Genomic DNA, 25,571 nt, shown 5'->3' with positions numbered 1-25,571 from the left:
CAGGCTCAGGAGAAGCAAGCAGGAGCGCTCCCCTCTGTAGCCACCAGAGGTCATTGGCTCCCGTTACCAGAGCTGCAGGCGGCTCCCGTCTGCCCGGCCTGTTCCTCGCCTTCCAGACCCAGCACAGCCAAGACATTCACTGTCTCTCTCCGGCCCAGGAGCCAACACTGACTGGGGGGTGGTGGGGAGGGGAGAGGACTCCTCACAGAACATCCTCCCTCACCCCCTGCCAGGGGAGGCCCGGAGCCAAGCCCTGGGCTCAGGTCCTCAGCTTTTGCTTTCAGGAAGCTTGTTCTGAGCAGACTGGGGATGCACAAATGGCACGGTGTCCCTGGCTGCCTGTGGGTGCCCCAGCCTCTGCTCCCCACCGTCCTTCACACATGAAGAGCCCCAGGGAGTGTCTTCCCTCACAAGTGGCCTGGGAGCCAGGGTGTCACTCACTCTGCTCTTTCCTTCTCCACACGGAATCCTGGGCAGGCAGCCCTGCACCCCAAACACCTCCATCCAGAACACTGAGCACACTGTTTAAACCATCAAGAGCTGGAGACTTGACATGGACCTACAGCAGACTCAGGAAATTCTTTGTCCCAAACTAAATACTTTGTATTAAAACAAAAAACAAAAAACAAAAAACAAACTCTTCTGGTTCACAACATCACCATCCAGTCAGAGACCTTTGCTCTTTCCTGACATTCGGTCACTCACAGGTCTACCTGCTGGTCATCGTTGCTCGCCTGAACACTGATGAAAATCCCTACCACTAGTCTTTCCGTCCCAGACTCTTCTCAGCCTCCACTCAGCTCCCGTGCAAATCTGACCCCGCAGTCCTGCTGTTCCAAAGGCTTGGCGGGCTCCCCGCTGTCCAGAGTCCAACCTCACAGCCCAGCCCCCCACAGCCCGCTCCCTGGGGAACCTTCCCCCACAGCCTGGTGGGGCTCTTACCGCTCCTTAAACACCCAGCTCTCAGCTTGGCTCCCGGCCTTTATGTGGGCTGGGCGGTTCCTTCTGTGGCGGTGCCCTCCTCCCTCCTCCGGGTGAATACTCCCCCATCTGCCCAGATCCAGATGAAATGTCCTCTTCTCTCTCAGGGCTGGCTGTTCCTTCCTAGGTGTTTGTGCCACATTTATCATGTCAAATGGCAAGGTCTCAGTTCTATGTTAATGTGGCCTGACCAGAAAATGGGCTACCTGAGGACAAGGACCTTGACCAAGTGTCCATGTTGCTCTGGAGTTACCTCAGTGACATATGCATTATTTGGCACTGAGGAAGGGCTCGGTGAATGGTCGATGAGTGAATTAATGTTCTCAGTGAAGGTTAAGTCACATAACACGATAAAACCAACCAGTGCTCCGCCAGAACAAACGCTGGAGGTAAGTGGCAGCCTGCAGCTGTCTCCCTTCCTGGTGGAGGAGCCAGAGTGATTACAAAGGAGGCGGGTGGGAGGGGGGGGCGGCTTGTCGATCCCCACCCCCCATCCACTACTCCTCTCATTGTCTCTTGACACTCATATACTGAGCACTTGCCACTGCTGGCCAGGAGGCTATGGAAGATCGTACCTAACCTTCACCCCCAGTTTATAGAGGAGGAACCTGGGGTTTAGAAAGGTTGCCTCAGGGCATTCAATCAGCAAAGTGAAGGGCAGCAATGGGGCTTGACTTCAAGCAGCTCTCAGGACGGTGCACCTGATCTTAGCACTGGCAGTGAGAAGTCCTGGGGTAGAGTCCCAGCTCCACCATCGTCCAGCTGTAATCTCGGACCATTCTCTTCATCAGTGTGGGCTGCTTCCTCATCTTGCCACCGAGCAGACGTGAGGCTCTGGAGGCGTCTAATAAGTACCATGTGCAGTGCGAGCACAGAGGACGGTGACTACTAATCTTTGTGGCTCCTCCTCCCTTTCTCGGTCATGTCATTTGTTTCCTTCCCCAGCTGTCCTAGACTGTATGTTCCTTCCCTAGACTCTAGTCCCTATTTCTGAGCACTTTTGGGACTTGACAAGGTCAGCTGAGTTTCTACACAAGGAGCTGTCCATTGTCCTTATCTTGATCATCTGGAAACCCAGTGAGCCTGCAGCACTCAAGTGTTTCAGTTCCTATGCCTCTGTGTCCTGGAAGGGACATGGTCCCCCCGGATGCTCTAACATTCTGGCCTGTTCCTCCCATCCTCTCATGACTGCCCTTTCCATTCCCTCCCTCTGGGGCTCATCACAGTAACCTCCATCTACTTCCCTTCCTCTACCTGCCTTTCCCCCCCTCACCCTCTGCCCCACTGCTCCCTTAACACCCAAACCTGCACCACTAGGGGTAAAAACCGGCCCCAGAATGCCCCCCTCATGTCTTGTGTGAGGGGCTGCATTTGTAAGTGGGGTCTAGGGAGGGACTTCTGTGGGATGCTATACCGACTCCTTGGTTCCCTTCTGATTAGGGTTTTCCTCGCAGTCAAGTGCGTCCTGGGACATGGGTGCAAATGCAGGCAGAGGCCATGGTACAAGGATGCGCTGAACTCGCCTCTTCCTTAATTTAAGGGAAAATAGCTTCCCCTTCTTGCCAGAGCACAAAGGTTTTTTCCTTTTTATCATCCAGGACCATACTTCTCCCTTCCCAACTCTCATAATTGTGATAGGGACAACAGTCCCATGATGGGAGCCTGGCAGTCTGATTTCTCACCCAGAACTCAAAAGATAGCTATTTATACCTGTCGTTTCCTTTAGCATCAGAAAAACCGCATGAGGAGGGGGAAAGGAGCAGTTCTTTTTCACAGGCTCCTTCATTCATTCACTCATTATTCATTCACTTAGCAAATATTTGCTGGGATGCTGGATTCCATGCTACACCACAGGAGGCCAGGGAGCTAAAGGTCCAGATGGAGGCAGGGGAGGATAAAGATGCAAATGAGTATAATAGACAACGAAGGCTCTTACAGCAGTAGCTTGAGTACTAGTGGGAGCTTAGAGGAAGAAGCATAAAAGTCTGGGAAGGGGCACCTGGGTGGCTCAGTTGGTTAAGCATCTGACTTCGACTCAGGTCCTGATCTTGTGGTTCATGAGTTCGAGCCCCGTGTCAGGCTCTGTGCTGACAGCTCAGAGCCTGGAGCCTGTTTCGGATTCTGTGTCTCCCTCTCTCTCTCTGCCCCTCCCCCACCCACGCTCTGTCTCTGTCTCTCTCAAAAAGAAACAAACATTAAAAAAAAAAGTTGGGGCGCCTGGGTGGCTCAGTTGGTTGAGAGGCCGACTTCGGCTCAGGTCACGATCTTGCGGTCCATGAGTTATAGCCCTGCGTCGGGCTCTGTGCTGACAGCTCGGAGCCTGGAGCCTGTTTCGGATTCTGTGTCTCCCTCTCTCTGACCCTCCCGTTTATGCTCTGTCTCTCTCTGTCTCAAAAATAAATAAACGTTAAAAAAAAATAAAAAAAAAAAAAGTTAAAAAAAGAAAGTCTGGGGAGACTTCATGGAGGAAGTGACACACATGCAGAGAGGTTGCTTCTGGTAAGGGAAACAGCACATGCCAGCACATGGAGGCACGTCTGAGGAGCTACAAATAGACTGGGACGCCTGGAATATGAAATGAAGGAGTTAAAGTGTTGGTGGCAGCAGTTGGACAAGTGGGAAATGCCAGATCATATGTCCACCTCCGAAGAGGTTAAGCCTCTGCTCTGTAGGCAAACAACTGAGAGACCCTGGAGAGTTGTGAGCAGGGCAGGGGCATGATGCACTCAGGTGGGGGGTGTGGACGGCAGACTGGGGAAGGGCACGGTGAGGGGTAGGGAGACCAGGCAGAGGCCGCCGCAAGAATCCTAAGAATCTGGGTGATCAGAGGGTAAGTTGGGTCACCTGGAGGGTCTGCAGCACTTCGGATCTCTGAGATTTCCCCAAGTGGGAGCCCGGAGAAGACTCTCTACGTCCTCTGGGAGCCATTAATATGGAGCCGTGGTCTTGCCCCCACTTCATGGCAACACCAGGCAAGAACCGATAAGCCAGCCTTGTTTCTCCCAAGGCACTCAGCCAGGGCCTCTCAGCTCTTCCCCCTCTGCAGAGAGTGCTGGGAAAGACTTCCACACCACTCCTACTCCCCAAACCTCCACTGCTCCAGGGGGACACAGCCCTTGTTCTAAGCATCCAGAGGAGCCCTGCCTGAGGAAGGAGAGGGACACCCTCCCCCACCTCACTGTCGGGCACACGCAGGAGGCCAGGGAGCCTGCTGATTTTTCTTTTGCTCTGGCTCATTTTCCTTCTGGAGCAGCGGGCTCATCTCCTGCATTTTTAATAGCTGAGCGTATTTAGCATTCAGCACACACGTGTGGGTTGATAAGGCCCAAAGAGAAGGCAACAAGCCATGCAGGGAGGAAAGCCTCCTCCCTGCTCCCGCCCACATCAACGGGTTTGCAGGTTTCATTTCCCTATGGCTCCCTTCCTGGACTAGGATAGCCGAAGTGACAGCAGGTGGGAAAGTCAGACTGGCTGACTTAGTCCCTATGCGGGGCTAGTCCCCTGGCTGAGTAGGAAATCAGAAGTAAAGGCTGAAATGTTCATTTTAGCTCAAAAGGGCTGAATAGCCATAAATCCCTTTTGACTTCCACCTAGAGACAGAATCATCTTGTGCCCCTCCCTCCACCTTTATGGGCTCCATGGACACCTGGATGGCAAGACCACGGGCAGGGTATTCTCTGGCCTGATCCCCTGCAGGACCATGCACCAGTGGAGAGGGGCTCTGACTGGGGGCTGGGGGGGGGGGCGGCGCTGGGAGTGCTGCTGGGGAGACCCGCACGGGACAAATTTGGTAGCACAAGGATGCCCTCTCTGTTTCTCCCTTTCTTCTAACGCGGAATTATTTTTTAACCTCCCCATCCACAGAAGGGAGCAAATAACAAACCCACGGGCCATTTCACCTTGCATGAGATGCCAGGAGGTCAGCCTCAACTCAGGAGTGGCGTTTTTATTTCTGTACATGGGAGTTTGAGCTACTTGGAAAAGGGCGCCCCTAACCTGATGTTAAGTTGAGCTACTTGGAAAAGGCCGCCCCTAACCTGATGTTAAGTCTGATCTGAAGGCCACAGTCCACCACCTGCACCCAAGACTTATGCTTTTCTGACCTCTAGGGGCTGCTACAGAGCTCCTCTGGGGCAGGGGAGTCTCTGCACCGCCCGACTGGGACCTCTAGGCCGGTTCCCACCTCACACCCAACAGCAGCAGGCTAATGTGGGAGAAGAGCAAACGTTCCTTCCACCCTAGAATCTATCAGTTACAGCAGGGAGCGTAACATCCCAGAGATGCCAGGAGCCACATTCATACACCTGTGAATCAAAGAACCAGAGGGGCTTACCAAGGGTCACCTGGCCAAGGTGTCCAGGTTTGTGCGGTCTGACACAGAAGCTACTAGCCATTTGTGGCTATTGAGCATTTAAAAAAGTGGTTGAGGAACTGAATTTTGAATTTTATGTAATTTGAATAAGTTTGATTCAGTTATTAGAAAATGTTTAGGGGCGCCTGGGTGGTTAAGTGTCCGACTTCGGCTCAGGTCATGATCTTGTGGGCTTGAGACCTGTGTTGGACTCCACACTGTCAGCACAGAGCCCGCTTCAGATCCTCTGTCTCCCTCTCTCTCTCTGCCCCTTCCCCACTTGCATGCTGTCTCTCTCTCTAAGATAAATAAACATAAAAAAAAAAAAAAGAAAGAAAGAAAGAAAGAAAGAAAGAAAGAAAAAGAAAATGTTTAAGTGTGTCTGGAACAACTTGGGTTTGCGAATTCATTTTATGATCTCTAGTTGTTTATGAAACCTAAAAATGGATAAAATATTTCTGATGAAAATTTGGTGTCCAAATTGACGGGTGCTGTAGGTGTAAAACACACAGGATTTCGAAGACTTGGTAGAACAAAAAAACAAAAATTATCTCGCTGATTATACGTTGAAATTATAAGATGGTGGATATATTAGGAAAAAAGTAAAAATTATCTCACTGATTATATGTTGGAATTATAAGATAGTGGATATATTAGGGAAAAAACCCAGAAAATTATCTCACCGATTTATGTTGAAATTATAAAATAGTGGGTATATTAGGTTAAATAAACTATATTATTAAAAATTGTTTCCTTTCCCTTTTTCCAACGTGGCTGCTAGAAAATTTACATTTCCACGCGTGTCACACATTACATTTCCATTGGATGGCACCAGCCCAAACACGTGTAGATAAAAGGTTAACTGTCCCAAGAATAGAAATCTTACAATTCTTTTCAACGGTCAGATCAATTTCACTCAATTCGACAAATATTTACTGACAAGGGGACCATGTTTGCAGAGCATGAGGCCCCACCATGCAGGAGATTCCGCAATTACTTCTGAGCAGAAGGAATGACACGAGGTCTCACCTGTGGCAGACCATGGACAGAGTCATGGGAAAGGTAAAAATGAAGGGTCCTGGGAATTAAAAGGGAGATGCCAGCATACCAGTGGCCTGCAAGGAGGGAATGCGTGAATGGCAGGTAGAAGAAGGTGGCCAGTGGGACAGGCAGTGAGGGCAGTGGGGGATTTGGACCAAGAAAGAGGGCCAGGATGCTGTGGGAAAAATCTCGACTTTGCAGTCCCTGCCTCCTCAGGGCTGTCTTCCCTGGGGCCCCCGACTCTCCTCGGCCCTGCCCTCGGCCCCTGCTTCTCTCAAGCCACGTACCTTCCCCAGAGGGTGCATCTGTACCTACGGTCTCAAGGCCTGTGTCTCCACTGATGACTGTCAAAGCTCCATTCCCAGCCCACACCTCTCTCCTGACCTCTGGGTCCAAACGTGCAATGCCACCAACCAAACATCTCTATGTGGACCTTCCTCGGATACAGGGATGCCTAGTTTTACTGCATTTCCCTTTGTTGAACTTTGCACAAACTGTGCTTTTTTTTTTTTTTTTTTTTACAAACTGAGGCTGTGTGGTAACGCTGCGGTAAACAAGGCCATTGGCACCATTTTTCCAATGGCACGTGTTTACTTCATGCCTCTGGGTCACATTTTGGTAATTCTTGCAATATTTCAATCTTTTCATTATTATTATATTTGTTGTCAGCGATCTTTGATGTTACTATTGTAATAATTGTTTTGGGGTGCCATGAACTGCCATACGAGATCGCAAACTAGGTGATAAACACGTGTATTGATTGCTCCACTGACCAGCTGTTCCCTGGTTCTCTCCCTCTCCTCGGGACTCCCTATTCCCTGAAACACAACAATTATTGAAATCAAGGGACACCTGGGGGGCTAAGTTGTTTAGGTATATGACTCTTTGTTTCAGCTCAGGTCATGATCTCACGGTTTGTGAGATCGAGCCCCACGTTGGGCTCTGTGCTGACAGTGTGGAGCCTGCTTGGGATTCTCTCTCTCTTTCTCTCCCTCTCTCTCTGCTCCTCCTGCATGCTCTCTCTCACTCTCAAAAATAAATAAATAAACTTAAAAAAAATATCGAAATCAGGCCAGTGAATAACCCTACAATAGCCTGTAAGTGTTCAAGGGAAAAAAAAGTCACACGTCTTTCATTTGAAACCAAAAGCTAGAAACGATTAAACTTAGTGAGGAAGGCCTGTGGAAAGCCAAGACAGGCCAAAAGCTAGGCCCCTCGCACCACACAGTTAGCCAAGTTGTGAACACAAAGGAAAAGTTCTTGAAGGAAATTAAAAGTGCTACTCCAGTTGAACACGTGAATGATGAGAAAGCAAAACAGCCTTGTTGCTGCTAAGGAGAAAGTTTGAGTGGTCTTGGACAGAAGATCAAACCAGCCACGACATTCCTTTAAGCAAAGCCTAATCCAGAGCAAGGCCCAACTCTCTTCAATTCTATGTAGGCTGAGAGAGGCGAGGAAGTGACAGAAAAAAACATTTGAAGCTAGCAGAGGTTGGTTCATGAGGTTTAAGGAATCTCCATAACATAAAAGTGCAGGGTGAAGCAGAAGGTGCTGATGTAGAAGCTGGAGTAACTCTCCGGAAGATCTAGCTGAGATCATCAATGAAGGTGGCTACACTAAACAACAGATTTTCAGTGCAGGTGAAGCAGCCTTCTCCTGGAAGAAGATGCCATCTGGGACTTTCATAGCGAGAGGGAAGTCAATGCCCGGCTTTAAAGCTTTGAAGGACTGGCTGACTCTCCTGTTAAGGCAGCTGGTGACTTTAAGTTAAAGCTAATGCTCATCTATGATTCCGAAAATCCTAGCGTCCTTAAGAATCACACTAAATCTACTCTGCCTGTGCTCTCTAACCAATACAACAAAACCTGGATGACGGCACTCTGTTTACAACATAGTTTTCGGAGTATTTGAAGCCCACTGTTGAGACCTACTACTCAGAAAAGATGCCTTCCAAAATATGACTGCTTACTTAAAAAATTTTTTTTAATGTTTATTTTTGAGAGAGAGAGAGAGAGAGAGAGAGAGAGAGAGACAGAGGACAAGTGGGGGAGGGGCAGAAAGAGAGAGAGAGAGACAAACACAGAATCTGAAGCAGGTTCCAGGCTCCAAGCTGTCAGCACAGAGCCTGATGCGGGCTCAAACTCATGGACTGTGAGATCATGACCACAGCTGAAGTCGGATGCTTAACTGACTGAGTGCCCCAGGTGCCCCAGAATAGGATTGCTTATTGACAATGAATCTGGTCACCCCAGAGCTTTGATGTAGGTACAATGAGGTTCATGTTGTTCTTATGACTGCTAACACAACATACATTCTGTAGCCTATGGATCAAGGAATCATTGTGTCTTTCAGGTCTTATTATTTAAGAAATAGACTTCATAAGGCTATAGCTGCCATAGATTGTAATTCCTCTGATGGATCTGGGCAAAGTTAACTGAAAACCATTTGGAAAGAATTCACTATTAAGTGAATTAAGAGGGGTTCGAGACTGTAGTGGAGGAAGTAACTGCAGACAGGTGGAAACAGCAGAACTAGGATGAGAAGATGGAATGAGATGAGAATGAGGAGCCTGAGGACGGGGCTGCATGGCCACGATCTCATGATGGAACTTTAATGGATGAGGAGTTGCTTCTGATGCATGAACAGAGAAAGTGGTTTCCTGAGATGGAATCTACTCCTGGGGAAGATGCCCAGAAAATAGTTGAAATGACGACAGAGGATTTAGAATATTGTATAAACTGGGGCGGCTGGGTGGCTCAGTCAGTTTAGCATCCAACTTCAGCTCAGGTCATGATCTCACAGTTCATGAGTTCGAGCCATGCATTGGGCATGCTGCTGTCAGCACAGAGCCTGCTTCGGATCCTCTGTCCCCCCTCTCTCTGCTCCACCCCCGCTCACGCTGTCTCTCTCACACAAATAAATAAACGTTAAAAAAAAAGAGAGAACATTGCATAAATTTAGTGGCAGGGTTTGAGAGGGCTGATTCCAATTCTGAAGTGGGTAAAATGCTATCAAACAGCATGGGAAGCTGCAGAGAAATCGTTTTTGAAGAATCCATCAATGTGGTAAACTTTGTTTGTTGTTGTCTTACTTTAAAAATTGCCACATGGCACAAAAACAGACACTCAGATCAACGGAACAGAATAGAGAACCCAGAAATGGACCCACAATGTATGGCCAACTAATCTTTGACAAAGCATGAAAGAATATCCAATGGAATAAAGACAGTCTCTTCAGCAAGTGGTGCTGGGAAAACTGGACAGCGACATGCAGAAGAATGAACCTGGACCACTTTCTTACACCATACACAAAAATAAACTCAAAATGGATGGAAGGAAGCCATCAAATCCTAGAGGCAAAAACTCTTTGACCATGAAGTTGCTTCATGGCAACTTCTTACTCAACACGTCTGCAGAAGCAAGGGAAGCAAAAGCAAAAATGAGCTATTGGGACCTCATCAAAGTAAAAAGCTTCTGCACAGCAAAGGAAACAATCAGCAAAACTAAAAGGCAACTGACAGAATGGGAGAAGATATTTGCAAACAACATATCAGATAAAGGGTTAGTATCCAAAATCTATAAAGAACTTACAAAACTCAACACCCAAAAAACAAATAATCCAGTGAAGAAATGGGCCAAAGACACGAATAGACACTTTTCCAAAAAAGACATCCAGATGGCCAACCGACACATGAAAAAATGCTTAACATCACTCATCATCAGGGAAATACAAATCAAAACCACAATGAGATACCACCTCACACCTGTCAGAATGGCTAAAATTAACAACTCAGGCAACAACAGATGTTGGCGAGGATGCAGAGAAAGAGGATCTCTTTTGCATTGTTGGTGGGAATGCAAGCTGGTGCAGCCACTCTGGAAAACAGTGTGGAGGGTCCTCAAAAAATTAAAAATAGAACTATCCTGCGACCCAGCAATTGCACTACTAGGTTATTTACCCAAGGGATACAGGTGTGCTGTTTCGAAGGGGCACATGCACCCCCATGTTTATAGTAGCACTATCAACAACAGCCAAAGTCTGGAAAGAGCCCAATGTCCACTGATGGATGAATGGATACAGAAGATGTGGTGTATACACACACACACACACACACACACACACACACACACACACACACACACATATACACAATGGGGTATTACTCGGCAATCAAAAAGAATGCAATCTTGCCATTTGCAACTATGTGGATGGAACTGGAGGGTATTATGCTAAGCGAAATTAGTCAGAGAAAGACAAATATCATATGACTTCACTCATATGAGGACTTTAAGAGACAAAACAGATGAACATAAGGGAAAGGAAATAAAAATAATATAAAAACAGGGAGGGGGACAAAGCAGAAGAGACTCATAAATATGGAGAACAAACTGAGGGTTACTGAAGGGGTTGTGGGAGGGGGGTGTGCTAAATGGGTAAGGGGCACTAAGGAATCTACTCCTGAAATCATTGTTGCACTATATGCTAATTTGGATGCAAATTAAAAAAATTAAATTTAAAAAAAATTGCCAGTCACCCAACCTTCAGTAACCATCAACTCGAGGCAAGACCCTCCACCAGCAGAAAGATTATGTCTCATTGAAAGCTCAGATTGAAAAAAAAAAAAAAAAGAAAGCTCAGATGATGATTAGCACATTTTATAGCAATAAAGTATTTTTAAATTAAGGTGTATACATTGTTTTCTTTAGACACAATGCTATTACACACTTCACAGACTACAGTGTAGTGTGTACATAACTTTTATATGTATTGGGAAACCAAAAAATTCATGTGACTTGCTTTATCGTGATATTTGCTTCATTGTGGCAGGACCCGAACCTTCAATATGTTTGAGGCATGCCTGTACTTCATACTCCAATGACTTCCCAGTTTAATTCATCCTCTCCTCCCCACCCTAAACTCTGGCCCTTTCTATCCTCCTCTTGAGAAAGTGAGAGGACCGGTCAACATCCAGTTGTCCAAGTCTGGACCAGTCTTCTCTTGCATTGCAAGCTGTGTGTGCAATGAACACTAGAGTCCTGTGGTGTGTTCCTCCCTAGTATTTGTCCCCGCTGGCTCCTTCTGCACATGTCCACGACTGCTGCCTGGGTACAGGACGTCACCACAGCTCACCTGAATTATGCAAAAACACCCTCACTGCTTCCTGAGTGGCCCCTCAAGCCATCCTTTACACTGGGGGCAGCTCAAAGCTGCTCCTTTAACAGCCCCATGAGGCTTTCAGGATGGACTCCCAGTCCCTACACTTAGCACACCCAGTGGAACTTTCTAATATGGCCCTGCCCGCCTCTCCCCGCATGCAAATACGATTGCACATTCTGGTCCTTTCGCCTGGGACCCTCTTCCCACACTCAAAATGTTAAAAAACAATTGTGTTAAAATATATACAACATTTACCATTGTAATCCAGTTTTCTTTGTCTAGATTATTCCTACTTATCCCTCAAATTCAGCTCACGTGTGACCCCTTCTGAAAAACCTTTTCTGAGTTCTCAGGCTGAGGTAGGTGCCTGTCTTTTGTGCTACAAATATCTTGGCTCTTATCCCATTGCATTCTGTGTTAGCTTATGTCTCTTTTTACAGACTCCCTAAGAGAGTCTGTGTCTTATTTAATCTTGCATCCCCAAGGCTTCAGTGTATGGTTGTACAGGTTATGCACTGCACTAGGATGTCTGATTGAGGAAGTAGGTGACGAAGACCATTAGCCAATTGTGCACTCTAGGATGGGGCTGTATCCAGGCCTTTTTCTATCTTGCACAGGGATGCCATAGGAGACATCAGAGGGCCCTATGTATCCTCAGGCCTTGTTATCGAATTGGCACATAGTATTATAGTAGGTGCTAATTAAATGTTAAATTGAGTGCAGACAGGCGGATGGATGTTCTATGCAAAGGTACCAGAGGAAGACACGGTGGGTAAGCTGGGATAATGGCATGGTACTGGACGATTGGTTTAGGGGGTTTGGAGCCAGTTTGTAGAGGGTCTCTTATGTTGGGCTAGGGGCCTAACTCTTAATCCAGTAGGCAATGAGGAACCTTTGAGAATTTTTGAGAGGACTGTGACTTAGAATCACAAAATACTCAGGCTTGAAAATGGGACTCAGAGAAGTGAAGTGACTTGTTCAGGTCACACAGAAAGTTTGTGGCCAAGTCTGGGCTTGAATTGGCTTTTTTTTTTTTTTTTTTTTTTTTTTGCTCCTGGCTCAGTGCTGGCTCTTCTATACTGCTCCCAGAGAAGTCTGCCTGAACGGAGGTGGAGCCCTCCCAGCCTCCAAGAAAAGTCTTCACAGCCTTCCTGAAACACACCCCTGGCGACAGAGGGCAGGGGGACGACAGCCCGGCTGGCTGGAGGTGAGAAAGGAGGACGAGGCTGCAGTGAGCCTCCTTCTGGCCCACCCCTTGTCCGCCTTCAGATCTGTCTGCTTGAAGGTGGGCACATCACCCATTAGCTTTCTGCTCTTCACACAAGGCAAGCGTTCTGGTTTTTTGAGCCCTTTTTGTTTTGTTTTCTCCGTAAGAAGGATTTCCCTCCTTGCGACACTTTTGGTTGCTCTTCTTCGGGCCCTGGCTAATTTTTTTCAGACTCTTTCAGAACCACCTTCTGCCCTATAGCAGGTCTTAATGAGCACGTGTGGAGTTGGCTTCCACGGAGTGTGGACACTGATCTAACCCGGGGTCTCCCTGAAGGCTGGCCTCCCGCGAGAATGCTTGGTGCCGTGTCTCACCCTGCCGGGACCACGTGTATCATCGGACATCTGTGGTGTTCATGCTAGGATCTTCTGTAACTCCTGATTCTCCTTCTGGCTTATTCCTTACGAGCCCCTTGTCCAGCTCTCCTCGTCCGGTTTCTCGATACCTCCGTTCTGGACTCTGAAGCAGTGACTTTATCCTTGTCCTTTTTCAACTTCATTTCTCTAGTGTTTCAGAGAGATTGGACATCTCAGCCTTTATTGCCAGTTATAAGGGCTCCGTCCTTTGGTGCACACAACAATGACATGATCGTCACATATGTATCGAATGCGTGCTCTGCTCCAGACATTGTGCTTGCTGCTTTGTAGCACTCTTAACCCTCACACGATGCCACAGGGTGGAGCTATTATCAGCTCCGTTTTATAGATGTGGAAAATTGAGACACACTAGATCAAGCAACTTGCCCAAAGCCACCCAGCTGAGATCTGTAGGCAGGTGGGGATCCCACAGCTTGTGCTTCTGTTGAGACACCTGGTGCTGCCTCTGCAAACAAGCTTGGAGGCACTCTGCGAGGTCACTGATAAAATAGAGACTCACACTACGTGCGAGCAGGTCCAGGGGCCACCAACCGTCACTCTCCGGCTGGATCTTCCCTAACCTGCTCCGTCCCTAACAATTCGAGAGAACACAGCTTGCCCACAAGGCCCACCTGTTTGACAGGTAACTCCCCTCCTTGACACCTGTGTCTAAAGCTTTCTAGTGTATTGCAAGAGGCTCTTTTCATTGATCTGGCATAATGAGCTCTGTACAAAGTCATCATAATTTCCAGAGAGCAGTGACAAATTAAATTGATGGATGATGTCAGTCCACAGCTTTACTAGGGATGAACTTAAGTGTAATTAACGATCATTAATTAACAGAACACTTTTTCCCTTTAAATATATAAATGAGGCAGGCTCCACACTTATCCCCTGTCTGCCTTCACGATGCCCGACCGAGAAGGCTACAGGCTCTGTCATAAGCCCGTCCTAGGTGTTCCAAGTAGAGGCTGTCAGCATTTGAAGATATTTGCCTTCTGCTTCCTGTCCTCCTTTCCAGTTTGGTCCCTGAGCTGTCCAGCCCATGGGTAACCTTTTCTGACTCTTCGGTAAAGACTGAGATTAAAACAAAAAAAATGAACCAAAAGATTCTGATGCTTCACGGGCCCCCTGCAGCTAGCTCTCCCCAACCCCATCAAAGGGGTGCCATTCTCTTTGGATTTCCTCTTTTCCTCCAGTGGTCAGCTCCCAATGACCTCTGTGCCTCTGTGAGCAGCTATTCCCTGAGCCGAGGCCTGGCTGTTTGAGGCAGGGAGGTTCACCGGGGGCCTGCCTCCCAGGGCCGAGGGGCTGGCCTGGGGCCTCACACCCCCTGGGCAAACTGTTTGAGCTTTTGATGATTTACCTCAATGCTTCTCTTCACTGGGGCGGAAAATTGAGAGATGACCGCATAACTGAGGAATATTTCCCTGTTACCTTTTCCTGAGACCCAACTTGGCTCAGCTCTCAGGGACAGCAAAGTGTCCCCTGTCAGGCATATGTAGTGCTTTCAGGTCCTGGGTTCCCTCTTGGAGTTTGGGTTTCTCACCCCATCATTCCACTTCTCTGTCCCATTCCCCCCTCATTCCCCAAATTCCCAGACTCGATGCCCAGGAACAAAGCCAGAGAGTAAACATGGTTTCCTGTGGTGACGGACAAGCGGGGGGTGGACAGGCAGCTGCCGGCTGCCAGTGCCCGACACTCACCATGCTTTGTCCCTTGATCCCTTCGCAGAAAAGACCGTGTGCTGTTTGCTGCTGGAGGTAAGTAGATTGTCTTTGGGCGTTTTGAATGGCTTTGAGATGCTGTTGGCAGAGTTCTGGCCGCTGAGACAGGCTTTTGTTTTCACCTGTCCTAATGATGTCCTGGAATTGGAGGGTGGAGATGTTGGAGAGGGAGAAGGTCTACACATTGAACCGTGTCTTCTCTCTACAGAGGAAGAAAGAATAGAACTCAGCACAGGCAAAGAGAAAAATGTTTATCTGGCCGGGTCGGCACCCCCGAAGCCCCAGTCCTGACTCCGATTTGTCTTGACATTCGCTCCTCTCTCCCCAACAAGCAGCAATGTCATTCTGAATGTCTGTATCAAATGACACGTGAAACTAATATACCAAGGTTCTCGAAGGAGGCATTTACCAGGCTATCCTTCTGCGAAACCACTTCCATAGGATGAGCAGAGGGGACACCAGCTGTCATCAGAACACAGTGGGATAACCACACAGCCAATCCCCAGACAGCTACTCAGAGGCCACAAGGTCCCTCAGGGCAGTGAGTAGGGCAGGACTCCCAAGAGAACAAACAGGAAATTCTTGAACCTGAACCCCTCCCACCACGCCCCCGCCCCTCTCTGCAGAAGCAGAAAGGTCTGAAGGACCAGCAGGGCTGAATAAAAGGGTCTTTGAGTGCCAGAAAGTGGCTTGGCATCTGTCCATGGGAAACTGTGGCCTCTCCAGGGCTCACCAAGGTCCAGGGCCACCGCTGTTGGGCCAGGACCTGAGGGAGGGCATCAGTGCTTGAGGGAGAAGTCACAGATGTGCGCCTGGGTTTAGGTGGACAGGCACAGCCTCTTGAGGTTCCACAGAAAATCCCAGAGCTCCAGATGAACATCCTCACTTGTTCTCACTTGCTCAGCCCCTGAGATCTCAACTCAATGGGCAGGATGAGGACACTGACCAAGAAAACAGGTGCATGGGGTAAAGTTCTTAACTGTTATAGGTCTACAGATTTGATCCAAGCTAAGGACCCCCTCTCAAGAAAAATGCATAATTATAGGAAAGAATCCTGGACCCCCAAAAGATGAAGGCTCTGAAATCCTAAGTCCCCTCTCGCTTTCTGGTGCCTACGATAGGGCCCCACATTATCATTAGTGCTTCATTCATGTGTTGAATAAATAAATGAAATTATAACAGATGTCCTGTGCCTGGCTGGCTAGGTTGGTAGAACATGCGACTCTTGATCTCAGGGTTGTAAGTTTGAGCCCGAGAGTGGGTGAAGAGATTACTTAAAAATAAAATCTTTAAAAAAAAAAAATGTCCTGATGGGAAGAACAAGAGATCAGAAATCTGGAAATCCGTGTTGAACGTGATAATGAACAAGGTAGAAGGCAAAGATGGCAGTCCACAGTGTCCTTCCATCTCCAAGCTGGGGATCAGCCTTTTCTCATTACTGAGACCTTTCTGGCAGTTATTCCAGGCACCTTGACCTGGGAGAAGAAACCAAGACCAACCTGACCATCAGGAATGGGACTCTGGGGTTCCTCTGTGTTCCCTCATACCAATGGGCTGCCAGGTTGTCTCAAAGCAGATTGACTCTAGTCCTCTGATTAAGTGGGAATTGGGGGGAAAGTGGATTTTTGAGCATCATCTGGTTGTTTGGTTCTTTGGCCTGACCAGTGCCTGTAGGTTGCCTACACTGAATAACTTTACTGGGTAAGTTTTCTTCATTGAATCAGAGCTGACCTTGCATACATGTTCAGTCCCTAGCACCATCCTGCAAGTCTTGAAAACCAAGAGCTGATCCCAGGGCATCTTCTGTGATGTAGTGGGAGAACCCTGGGCTGCGAGCCAGAGATCTAGGCTCCGACTGCAACCACACCACATTATTAAGCTTATGATCTGGACTTCACCACTTACACATTCTCAGTTTCCACGTCTTTATCTGTAAATGAAGTGGGTCCCTAGGTGGCCACTAAGGTCTCTTTCTTCTCCATTACCATAAATACAAGACATACTTACACCAGCGCCTTCTCTTCTCATCCCTCATGATTCCTGAATATCATGGCAATAATTACAGCTGAAGTATTGAAATATTTTACTCAGGCAGGATCTTCCTTGGAGGAATTCATCCTTTGTGAAGTTGTACTGGCCTTTACGACTCCTGTGAGACAGGCAGGAAGCTGCTAGACGTCTCCACCCTCCTCACGGGTGACTGGCCAAAGAAGACCCAGAGGGGCGAAGTGACTCGCCAAGGTCAGGGCCAATGGCTAAGCGAGGAATGGGCCTCCGTGCTGTGTGCAGGGGCCTAGCCAGTTCTCAGGAAGGCAGGAAATGGGGTGTACTGTGACCAAGATTTGAAGCCAGGAAACTAGGAAGTGTGGGACTTAGCATCACGGAAGGTTAGGACTGGATCGAAAGTCACCTGGTCTGATCTCCTTGCTGATGGGGGAGGTCAGAGAGGTTATCAGTCGGGAGCCTGCAGGGCAGAGCTAGTTGGGGGCAACATAACTCTGTCTGTCCTTGGGAAGTGTCCTGCTTAGCAATTTGTTTTTTGGCAGGGGTTTCCAAAATTAAAATATGACTTTGATTTTTACCACTACTGTTTGGGAACTTTCTTCATTTACTCACTTGCTTATCACTCGCTCAAGCTGACCAAGTGGGTAGGGGGAAAGGATGTGCAGAAACAAATATTCCTCAGCTCTGGTGGAAGAAAAGCTTTGAAAATGAGAAATTTTGTTTTGCTGAACTAAGAGTTAAAAATAATACTAGTAAATGGAGAGAGACAAATACCATATGATTTCACTCATATGTGGAGTTTAGGAAAAAAAACAGACGAGCAAAGAAAAAAAGAGACAACCCAAAAAACAGACGCTTAACTACGGAAAACAAACTAATGGTTACCAGAGGTTGGGGGCGGGGTGCAGGGAGTGGGTGAAAGAGGTGATGGGGATTAAGGAGTGCACCTGTCGTGATGAGAACTGAGTGATGTATAGAATTGTTGAATCACTATATGTACACCTGAAACTAATATAACACTGTATGTTAACTATACTGGAATTATAATTTTAAAATACCACTACCATTACTTACTACTACTAATGCATGTAAACAAAGACCAATCACAAGGAAGGGTGCCATTATGGACAAAATGAATGAGCCAGACCAGTGATTCTAAAGTCGTCCTCTCTGTTTAGTGACCCAGTCAGCACATTCTACTGCTAAATTCACAGAAAAAAGGAAATCAACAGATATGCTTTTATCTTGGTTTTATATTTTAGTTCCATAAATTTTTCGCAGATGACCAATTGGAGAACAAATTGTATATGAGAGAATGTTCATCAAAACTTGAAAATAGCCTTTCACCCTTAATTTTTTTTTCATGTGTGATTTTGTATTGTAATAAACAGATTAAAGCAGTATTTCCTACTTGACCCGTTCCTTATTGTTCATACCAAAGTAAATCCATCACTATTTCAAGGTATTCCACAAAGAGACCCGTACTTCTGTCCCCTGAGCTTCGAGAACAAGCTTGCCAGCCGCTGGTGCAGGCGAGAAAGGCTGTGTACGAATTTCAAGTGGGGAACTAGGGTCACCGTGATCAGAGCTTCCCCTAGGAGGCGAGTTTCACACTTCACTTGCCGAAGCTTTTGAAAACCGTAGAGCTGGTGTCCTGGGTAGCGCAGAGTGAGCGGATGTTTCAGAAAGACCCAATTCCCATTCAATCTGTGTTTCTCTAGTCTGTGAATACCCGCCTGTGGATAACTTACATGGTTTTGTCTTTTGGTGGAGAGGCAGTGGGCTGGCGATAGGAACGGTGTCTTGGCTTCTTGTAAAAATATATTTCTCTGCAGGTGCAATGTCCCGGGTAAAGTGTTCCAGATTTATATCACAATCATTCTGATACAAGTCCTCACCTGCCCTGGGATTACTTATTTTTTTCTGTTTTGGTCAAGGGAGGGCCTAAGGTAGATCCTTATAATTTTTCTAATTCCATTTGCCCTGCCCAGTAAGAGTTTATAGGACATTGTATTTTTTATTCACTATTAAAATATTTTATAGACTTTTTTTTTTAATTAGAGAGGTTGAGAGAGAGAGAGAGAGCGTGCGCACATGAGCAGGGGAGAGCGACAGAGGGGGAAAGAGAAAGAATCTCAAGCAGGCTCCATTCACGCTTAGCCCCAATGCAGGGCTTGATCCCATGATCCTGGGATCATGACCTGAGCCAAAAACAAGAGTCAGATGCTCAACCGACTGAGCCACCCAGGTGCCCTTAAAATATTTTATAGACTTGAAAAAAAATTTTTTAGAGAAAAAGAGGCTTTTTCTCTAATTTTTCTCATTCTTTGTTAATGTACATAGATATATTAGCAAAACTGTAATTAATTGATATTTTGGAGTATTCTTTTTTTAACAAACATTATTCTGTTTATACATTACTAATTCCCATATACCGGTCATTTTAAATGGTGAAGTAATATTCAATCATTGCTCTACATTATTTAGCCCCTCTCTTATTATCTATTTACCATCTGGCTTTGTTTTTTTTTTTAAAACAATTTATTTAAAAAGTGTTTTAGGATTATTTCTTTGAGGTATAGTTCCCAAAGTGAAAGACTGCAATAGCTGATAGCTCTTGCAACACATTCTTTCCAGACAGAAAGACCAAACCAATCTGTTGTGCTAATGCTAATATGAGTACCACTTACCTGCTAAAGTGGAAACAGAAAATCACTGTGAGAACACACCTGTAGAATTAAGTGCCCACTACACCAAGAACAACCTCGGTGACTGATCTTGAATCAGCAACCTCTGGTCTCACCCCTCTGTCCTCTGGCCAACACTACTAATAATTTACTAAGAACTTCCAATATACCAGGCACTCTACTAAACTCTTGATTTATCTTATAGCATTTAATTCTTACAGTACCCTAAGAGAGATATTATTATTTCGATTCTACAGATGAAAAAAACAGCTTCAGAGACGCGAGTGTTGCCCAAGGTTACAGAACTAGAAAACATCAGAGCCTGTGATCTGATCTCTACCACCCTGAAATCTTGGAAGATGTGGCAGTGGATGGGGAGAGCCTCAGGACACCCCCTGCCCTCCCACCCACTGTGCATGGGAATTTCAGCGGGGCATCCCCGCTCCCCTAGAGAAAGGAAAAGAGACACCTGTCAGCAGTCAGCAACTCTACTCCACAACCTGAGACCTCAGCCTCAGGGTGTTGGGGACCCCAGGCCCAAAGAAATGAAAAACCAAACCCTTTTACTTTTTTTGCCTATCTACCAAAAGAAGTCCAGACCATGGCCTCGGCAGCTGGCCACCTGCTTCACCATACATGCCTTAAGCATCCAGGTGGGACTCCAGGGCACACGGCTGTGTGGAGGGCTCGTAGACACTGCCTCCCAGCATTCTGGAAATCTCTGGTAGGTGTGGGAAGCTTGGAGTCTCCACAATCCTCTCCCCTTCCTTCCTGCGGGCCAAATCCACCAGGTTCTCAGGCAATTCTGTTTCAGAAAAAATTTGGACCTCCCCCACCTCGTGCTTATTCACGGAGGTATTTTCATACTCACAACATCAATATCCTGCGTTGAAAACGTCAGCCCAGATGCCTCAGGAATGGCTGAGCCAGCCACCAACACCCGGTGCGGCTCCCTGTACCAGCCTTAGAAAGAACTTGTCGGGAATTTTCCAATACGGTTTTTAGGGGACCAATCCCCTCCCAACAGACTTTGAGCACCACCGTCACCTGTGGCCCGCCACGGTTGTATAAACTCACCCGGGCTTAGGCTAGCACCTGACGTTCTCATTTGACAGTATACACTCTCTTTCAGCCCCCACCTCTGAGGGCAGGAACTTGGCCAATCATTAGCTGGGCTCTATTTTATCAATGGATTCTATCTGCATTCGCAACCGCAGTCAGGATGCCTTCCATAAAGGACAACTCTGAATTCCAAGGGACCTTCTTCCAAAAGCAAACGAGCTGGCAGGTGAGGCACACGGCATAGCCCTCGGCATGGGGGAAACCACATAGGAACTGTGCTAGTTGTATCCTGCGGCCACTTAGGGAGGGAGCTAGTTCCCAGTTCACAGCTGTGGACACTGAGGCAGACTGCCTTTGAGAAGCTCTGAAGTCACAAGGCTATTAAGTGGAAGTGTGGGGGCTAGAATCTGAGCTTGTGGTCTCATTTGCCACAATTGTACTGAAACACTAAATATAGTGCTATGGTGGTTAGAGGAGGCATATTGAATCAGCCTTCCTCAGCAGGGGAGGAAATGAAGACACAGCAAAGTCAAGTGACTGGCAGGCAGAGCCGTGCCAAGCAGTTCCTATGCCAGGAGTGCTGTGAGCTCCTCTGGAGTGCCTCCTCCTTCTCAGGCCAGAGTACCTATCTCTTTAAAAGACTGCAGGGTCTGAGTGGCTGGGGAAGTGCTCCTTAAGGCATGGGTGCCTGCCTCCAATTAGCTTATACAAGGTCTTTACCCTCTTCACTTCCTACGCACAACCAGGCAACAGGCACTGTCCAGAGCACTTTGATAAATGCCACTGTGGGTCGGTGGCTCATGCCAGCTCGGTGCTCAAATCGCTCCAGGCTCTGTGTTGGTTTCTCAGTCATCTGGTCACCCTGTGCCCATTCATTCAGGAGGAGAAGAGCATTCTTGAGTGCCTGTGTGTCAGGCACCTTGCAAGCTCCTTTTACCCTTTCCAGCTCATGTAACCTACCCCACAACCCCGCAAAGTGGATGCTGTTCACCTCCTTGTTATAGACGGGGGAAATTAAAGCTTAGCGAGATTATGAAACAAGACCAAGGCCATGCAGACCTCAGCATTTGGAAGGAGAGCCCAGGTCTGGCTGGCCCAAGTGAATGCTCTTCCCATCATGCCACCCTGCTTGGATATCCTCCTCCCTCTACACCTTCAGGCAATGCAGGTTCTGCCACGATTCTCGACAAAGCACTTCCCCAATTTCAGAGCTGGCCTGAGACACAACCCTGAACACAACCCTGAGACACAACCTGGCCTGAAACACAACCCTGAGACACAATCTGAATTTAGATAACTTGAGATTCTCTTCATCTTCCCGTCTACAAGTATTCCCCCCTCACCTATTCTTTTGTTGGTTATTTATATTAAGGTGCAAAATCCTGGCATCATCCACTGCTAGGCATGATGTGGGGAGTCCCAGGGACTTTCCAGGGCCCTGAAATATTTCCATCAGCCCTCAGGGATGAGCCCCCAGTCCTTACTCGGCACCGAATCTAGCTCGAAGAAAAAAACCACAGCAAATAGAGACCTCGGGGGATATAAGCACATGTACACACACTGCTGGGGTACTTTCAAGGGATGACATTTCTCTGGAGACCAACCTGGTGATAATGACAAAAACTAAAAAGGAATTCACAGCCTTTAATCTGGTAATCTGATAGTTGTAGTCTGGAAAGTCCACCTCAAGAAAATAATCCCCTACCCCCCAAAAGTTCAAAGATATTCTCAGTGATGCTGTTTACAATAATAAAAAAATATCACAATTGACCTGAATGATCTAAAATAAAACAATTTAAAATGACAGGAATGACGGTTATCTCTACCTAAGGAAAGGTGTGCATGAGATAGTATGCCCAAATCCACAAGGAAATTATAAATATAACAAATAATATGTAAACATGGATCATTATAAAAACAAAAATGGAATATATATGTGTATATATATATATATATATATATATATTAATATGTGATGTAGATAGATGAGGAAAAAAAGGGAAGGATGTGGGTGGACTGCTTAATAGGCTCTGTTTGGTTAAAGCTTTTTAAATCCATATAAGAAAAAGATAAAACAAGTAAACAATAACAACTACGGCAACACTAATCCATCCTTAACCAGAGAGGGCAAAGGAGAGAACACAGGTGCAGATACAAAGGTAGGAAGGAGTAAAACATGTTCAAGTCAACTTCATTCATTCATTCATTCATTCATTCATATTTAAAGTATTTCCTTGACACATAACTGTGTGCCAGGCCCTGGGATATGATGGTGGAGATAAGACACTGTCACTGCCAGAGGGTTCCCTCAGGGTGGGGACACACTCTCCAAATCTTGGGCTGGCCACCACTTGAGCACCCTGGGTGGTGGAGGAAGGCTCCCCCTCAGAGGCCGGCTTCTGGCTGAAGGGCCTGAGGTAAGTGAATTGCACTCCAGCTTCACGGGACTCTGCCTACAGCCAGAGACCCGATTCTCTTAATAATATCAGGCCTTTTGGGAAGCCTGGGTGGCTCAGTCGGTTGAGTGTCCGACTTTTGATTTTGGCTCAGGTCATGATCCCAGGCTCATGGGATCGAGCCCTGTGTTGGGCTCCACGCTGAGCGTGCTTGAGATTCTCTCTGTCTCTGTCTCTGACTCTCTTCCTCCACCTCCTCCCCTGCTGGTGTGCGTACTCTCTCTAAAATAAAAAAAATAATAATATCAGGCCTTTGATTGTCCTAGCTGTTTCCATGTGCCCAGAGCCAACGTGATAGCAGAGGGGGTGAGAAGGGACCCCCCGCATGGTATTAACTTCTCCATCAGAGTAACTGCCCAACATACCCACCGCACAAGCCACGTGAGTTCAAACACAAGAGCCACCGAAGCTTGGGTGGAAACTGGTGGCTTCCAGCTTTAGGATATGCTTGTTGGATTCTACCTTAAGATGGCACAGCTGACATCCTCCCCAGCCTTGGGGGTACCAAAGGGACAGGTGTGACAGGCAGCCGGAAGTTGGGTGAAGCAGGAGGCAGAGGCTGGTGTGTCTTTGGGGAGAGGATTCACAAGCAGGGATTCCCAGTGTCTCAAGCACCTGAACAGCCGGACCAAATCTTCCCAATACTGTCTTGCGGCAACATCAGGAAGCTTTCCCCGGATGCCTTGGGCTAAGCATATAAAAAAATCCTTGTACACACCACAAGCCAGGGAGGGAGGATCCTCATGCACAAGGTAGAAAAAGTGTCCGGGCCGTACCTATATCTCAGAGACCACTTGGTGCCACAGAGTGCTCTTCAGTCTTGGGACAGCAGGGCCAAGGCCCCCAAATCTGTACTTTTTAAAAGGTCCCGAGGGGATTCCATGCTCTGGGCCAGCTTTGGGAGTCACAGGAAGTGCGGACCCAACACCGCTGTTTTTGGAATCAGAGAGATCTGGGCTCAAATCCCAGCTCTGTCACTCATTAGCTCTGTGACTAGGCAGATAAAATGACCCCCTGAGCCCCAGTGTCCTTACCTGTAAACGGGGGGGACAGCAATGTCCACGTTATAGGATTATAAGTGGGCAGGTGCTCCCACAGCACACTGAAGCGCCCTATCTGAGCAACATCACATGTCATTACTGGTTTACCGGCCTGGGCGTCTGTCATTGGACGTACCTCGAGGGCAGGTGTCTTATTCACTCTTATCCCTGGCAGTTGGCCCTGGGTCTCGCCCTAACTGTGTTCAGTGTTGAAACGAGTGCTGTGAGGATTGGTGGTAACACACAGGAGGCAGTTATCACAGAGCCAACTCGCTTATTAGAAGTTCCCCCCAACACATGAAAATGTAGATTTTTTACAAATGCAAGTAGTGGTTTTACTAAGTGGGTAGTTCTCTGCCTTCTCCCGGCCCCTGAATTAAAACCATTCCATTTACAAGAATCCTACGGGAGCGCACTGTTCAAAAAACAGAGGCTGAGCAAGGAGAGGCCACGGCTGCTCGGTTTCTATCTGTCCCGGCTTCCAATTTCCACAGTGCAGGCCACAGCCTCCCACAACAGAAGGTGCAAAGTCTCCACTCCCTGCTAAGCTCTTAGCGTCACTCAGAACCACTCACCCCACAGGCTGTCGGGGTCCCGCAGCAGCCACTAATAACGGAACCGTTTCTGTTCTCCTTGGAGTGACAGTTGGCAGTGCAAACAGGAAGTTGTCTTGAAACAGGGTGTGGCTGTGCCCTGTCAATATGTGAGTACAGAGACACATTTTCCCCCCCTCTCTCCCCAGCCCCCTTCTGTTTCCCTCTGCCCCCTTCTTCGGGAGCAAAAGGTCTGAATTATTTCGGTGAACACAAAGCCTCTCACACGATTTAAGATCGACCATCACCCCCGTACAAACAAAAATCTAGGGGAGAGAGGAGTCTAAAATATAGGAAGGGTCTGTTTTCCTACCGTCAGTCACTCACTCGGGGCACTGAGTTGGGAACTGAGGGCGTGAGCGTGTGTGAGCTTCCCCCTCGATTTCTCCATGGGCACACAGGAAACAAAACCAGAGCTGGAAACCAGGCCAGGTACCCTGCCAATCATCTGAGTGAGTGAGCCAGCCAGTCTGCCTGGGCGGGGTGGGGGGTGGGGGGAGGGTGGGGGGGAGGGGGGCGGTGCTGGCCACCGACCTTCGCCCAGGGCCCACTGTGTGCATACACGGGACTGAGGAGCATCTGCAACCAGGAAACAAGGAAAATCACAGGTCGCGAGTGTCAAGCAATTTTAAAAGTTTGAGTGCAAAAGACCTGAAATATTTCTCAACACAAATTACAGCCTAACAATGACAGAAATAATTGCTGAGTAGATATACGCAAGAAGTGTCATCGGGGCTGTACATAAATGCAGAGAATTGGGGGGGGGGGTGGTGACGGGTGGGTGAGGTTCCCAGCGCCAGGAGAGGTGTGTGCTACAAAATTTTCCACTGCGCTCCTACCCGGGCCCCG

At 47.6% G+C, this 25,571-nt stretch overlaps 1 protein-coding gene across 8 annotated transcripts in view; it reads right to left on the bottom strand.

The window, feature by feature from the left end:
• ATXN7L1 (ataxin 7 like 1) overlaps nucleotides 1-25,571 on the bottom strand; it is a 246,070-nt gene that overhangs the window by 42,225 nt on the left and 178,274 nt on the right. For 6 of the 8 annotated variants that reach the window (XM_049642790.1, XM_049642791.1, XM_049642797.1 and 3 more), the window contains one exon: nucleotides 14,860-15,082. In XM_049642790.1, coding sequence (XP_049498747.1) covers nucleotides 14,860-15,082 — 223 coding nt within the window. The other 2 variants (XM_049642796.1, XM_049642794.1) reach the window with 2 other exon arrangements.

Source organism: Panthera uncia, chromosome A2, assembly GCF_023721935.1.
Source record: "Panthera uncia isolate 11264 chromosome A2, Puncia_PCG_1.0, whole genome shotgun sequence".
Classification (NCBI taxonomy): domain Eukaryota; kingdom Metazoa; phylum Chordata; class Mammalia; order Carnivora; family Felidae; genus Panthera; species Panthera uncia.
The sequence above is the reverse complement of the archived record's forward strand: the minus strand, read 5'-3'. Positions and strand labels throughout refer to the sequence as shown.